The sequence below is a fragment of the Arachis hypogaea genome, chromosome 10 (genome assembly GCF_003086295.3).
Source record: "Arachis hypogaea cultivar Tifrunner chromosome 10, arahy.Tifrunner.gnm2.J5K5, whole genome shotgun sequence".
NCBI classification, from domain to species: Eukaryota; Viridiplantae; Streptophyta; class Magnoliopsida; order Fabales; family Fabaceae; genus Arachis; species Arachis hypogaea.
The window spans coordinates 9,198,068-9,201,419 of record NC_092045.1 but is presented as its reverse complement, the minus strand read 5'-3'; the positions used below and the strand labels follow the sequence as shown (position 1 = coordinate 9,201,419).

The following is a 3,352-nucleotide window of genomic DNA, read 5'->3' as shown; positions in this document are numbered from 1 at the left end:
GTTATGGGATGAGTGTTTCATATGTTATGGGATGAGTGTTTCATCAACCATCACTTTTCAGGATGCCACTTACCATCTTCGCTTAAATAAACAATAAGGCTTAAATTTTAACACCCTCTTATCTTTTATCTAATCCCATCCTTAACTACCAGGATAGTTCACGCAACATTCAGAAATCAGAAGGTACTCTATTCATCGTAGATATATAACTCATATAAGGATGGATTTGAAAGACAGGTTTTGACTAACATTAGTAACACTAATATATCAGTTCAAAATTTCATCCCCTTAAATTTAATCAAGTAAATTTAATAGCCCGATTATGTCCCTAATCATTTGTATAGTTAATTTCAAAATTTTCCAATTCGCCTTCAACTAATAAAAAGACTTCTTCTTACAAAGCGCAACAGAAGAGTCTAGCCATCCACCAATATATCAGTTCAACATCACAACCAAAAGATGGGGGAAGGAAAAAAAAAATAGACCATGCCATTTGAAACTCATAAGGACTAGTAGCAGCATCATGATGAAAATGAAAAAAGACACTTGGAATCTAAAGATACTAGAACTTATATGGGGTTGCATCTATTATGGCTACACACCACAAAAGAAGCAATACCCTTCTTTCTATTCCTTCTTTTGTGAATCTTTCTGTTGTCCCCTCTTTCGGATTCCGAGGCAAAACCGCAGGCGCCAAGCATCAACAATGGACTCAGGCAATGAGTATGCTAAGGCCCAGAGAATGGTGTGAGGCCAGTATGGTGTGCAGCGAGGTTCATAGCCTATCCATCTCACACCAGCTTTGGCATATCCATCAGTTGATGGGACGAAGAATGAAGATCTTCTAATTGATGCCATCTTTGTTGCCACATATAATGGAACCTGCATCAGAAAAATTTCAAATCAGAAATGAAAAAAAATTCACAGGAAAAGATCTTAGCCGTAAAAGCAAACCAACCCATTTCAATATGAGAGTCAACTGAAATATTGCATAAATAAATTAGTTAGGTAGACAGGTTTCCAACTTTTAGAAGTTAACAAGAAAAAAAGGGTGGAGTGAGGGAAAGGAAAAGATGAAAATAACAAAGGCATCCATCCAATATTGAATTGCACTATGCATCAACCTTATCAAATTCGCGATCATCGACAACGTTTTCCAGTTTCTAAATCCCATTGACGACGGAATCATATGCAACATGTCAATTTCTAAGAGCATAGGACAAAACAGAGGACCATAGCAACTTCATGTGAATAATAAAGAAATTTATGAAACAAAAATGTTCCAACAGTGCCTAAAATGATTTAACATTTGCTGCTTTCTTGTCATCTTTTCATAAAACAAGTTCCACACAAGGATCGAATACTAAACAGAATTAATGATAACACAAGATGACATGAAGTCCTCTGCTTGCAGCAAATTTTAATAGCCACAGTTATTTCAACTCAATAAATAAATAACATAAAAATGAAGTTAGTTCTCAGTTTTCTCCATCCATGTTTTATACATGGAAGAAGTCAAACCATCTTTTGCTTCTATTTTGTACAACAATGAAATTGAATTGGATTCAGTTTAGGCTAAGAACACCACTTTCAAGCAAACAAGAAATCAAACGTACTAAAAAACAAGAGCTCAATACCTGACACTGAACATCAATGCCACTCTTCTTGTACTCCACATACAAAGATCTGGAAAATTGATCAACGTACCTGCACCAAGACAATAAAAATCCTCCTTTTAACCCATAAAAGTTAACATATCATACAATACATATAATATTCATATTATGGTAGGACTAGTTCTGCAAATGGAATTTTTTTTTCTTTTTATTTTACCAATCCATAAGGTTCGATCTCTACTCTCGTCTCTCGAGACCATCCTTAAGGGTTCTCAAACAAGCATTTACTTAAGCAACTATGGTACAAAAATTCCAATCTAGTCAAAGGAAGTTACAAGTTACAAAGCCAAATATCACATAAAAAATGTGACAGCATAATAATAATAATAATAATAATAATAATAATAATAATAATAATAATAATAATAATTAAAACACTAATAACGTCTAGCACATAAAAAACAGAACAGGAAAAAAGCCTAAAAAAAAAAAAGAAAAAAAAAGGAAAGAAACTCACGCTTTGGAAGCAGCGTAAACAGCGTAAAGTGGATCCGAAGGTATAACAATGGCGGCACCAGAACCAATGTTAACAATGGCGCCCTTCTTCCTCTTCAGCATGCCAGGAATAACCGTCTGCGTGACCTTAGTGGTTCCTTCAATGTTAACCCTAATCAAATTCCTCAAAAGCCCCTCATCCACTTCGTGGAAGAATCTAGCGTAAGGGTAAGAAACCCCAACGTTGTTGATAAGAACACCAACGTCCAATCCTTCAATTGCATCTTGGATCCTCCTCATGCCGTCGTCGAGATCGCCGGCGAAGTCGACGACGACGGTTCTGACATCGATTTTGGGGAACTTGGCGGTGAGAGCGGCGGAGACATCAGCGAGCTTGTCAGGGCTTCGGCCGACAAGGACGAGGTTGAGGCCGTTACGTGCCAGCTGGAAGGCGAAGGCTTTTCCGATTCCGTCGGTTGGGCCGGTTACTAGGGCCCAGGATCCGTATTTCTTGAGATTCTTAGCGGGCCTGAGGAAGTTGACGTAGGCCCATCTGAGGAAGAGGAAGAGGAATCGGAGGAGGGTGAGGGCGCCTAGGCCGAAAAGGAGTGCGAACCAGAGCGGTTGGGTTTTAAGGCGGTTAAGTATGCAGCACTCCATATTGATGAAATGAAAATGAAAGAGTGTTATGTTTTGTTGAGTTGAGTTGGATTTTATGGAGAGAGAGAAAGAAGAGTATGCATGTGTATACGGGTAGAGTTAGATGAGCGGAAAACTACCAGAATTAAAGGTGGGGTTGGGTGAGTGATTATTAAATGTTTGGGGTTTTAGTTTTACTGCGGGCAGAGGCAGCTGCGGTATGAATGAATAAATAGTTGTGGGCGAAGCGGAGTCAACGAGGAGTTTGGAGACAAGGACAGCAATACCATGCAATAAAGATTGGTTTACACTTGCTAAAAAGGTTGGGCTTAAGATCTCTGTATGCGATTGAATAAAATTATGAAAGTATAAAACTCACGTTAACAGTTATTTTATTGTTAAAATTAAAATATGGGTTTTTGCACTTTTTGTATCCTCACTTGTTAAATCTTAAGTTTTTATCATTTTTACCCAGAAATATTTTATTTTAAAAATCTTATCAAGTATCTTTAAGTTGTTTATTATTAAGACATTAAAAATAGGACAAAAAACCTTATTAAGCCATGAGAGTGGAGAATTTACGGAAATCAGCCAAATGATTG

At 37.3% G+C, this 3,352-nt stretch overlaps 1 protein-coding gene across 1 annotated transcript; it reads right to left on the bottom strand.

Moving 5' to 3' along the window:
- Nucleotides 1–320: 320 nt before the first annotated feature.
- Nucleotides 321–2,994, bottom strand: LOC112715088 (very-long-chain 3-oxoacyl-CoA reductase 1). Its single transcript, XM_025766844.3, has 3 exons — nt 2,134–2,994; nt 1,638–1,707; nt 321–882 (listed from the first exon to the last, which is right to left on the bottom strand). Exons 1-3 carry the CDS (start codon nt 2,769–2,771, stop codon nt 628–630), a joined length of 963 nt encoding a protein of 320 aa, XP_025622629.1. The 5' UTR covers nt 2,772–2,994; the 3' UTR covers nt 321–627.
- Between the last annotated feature and the right edge of the window lie 358 nt (nt 2,995–3,352).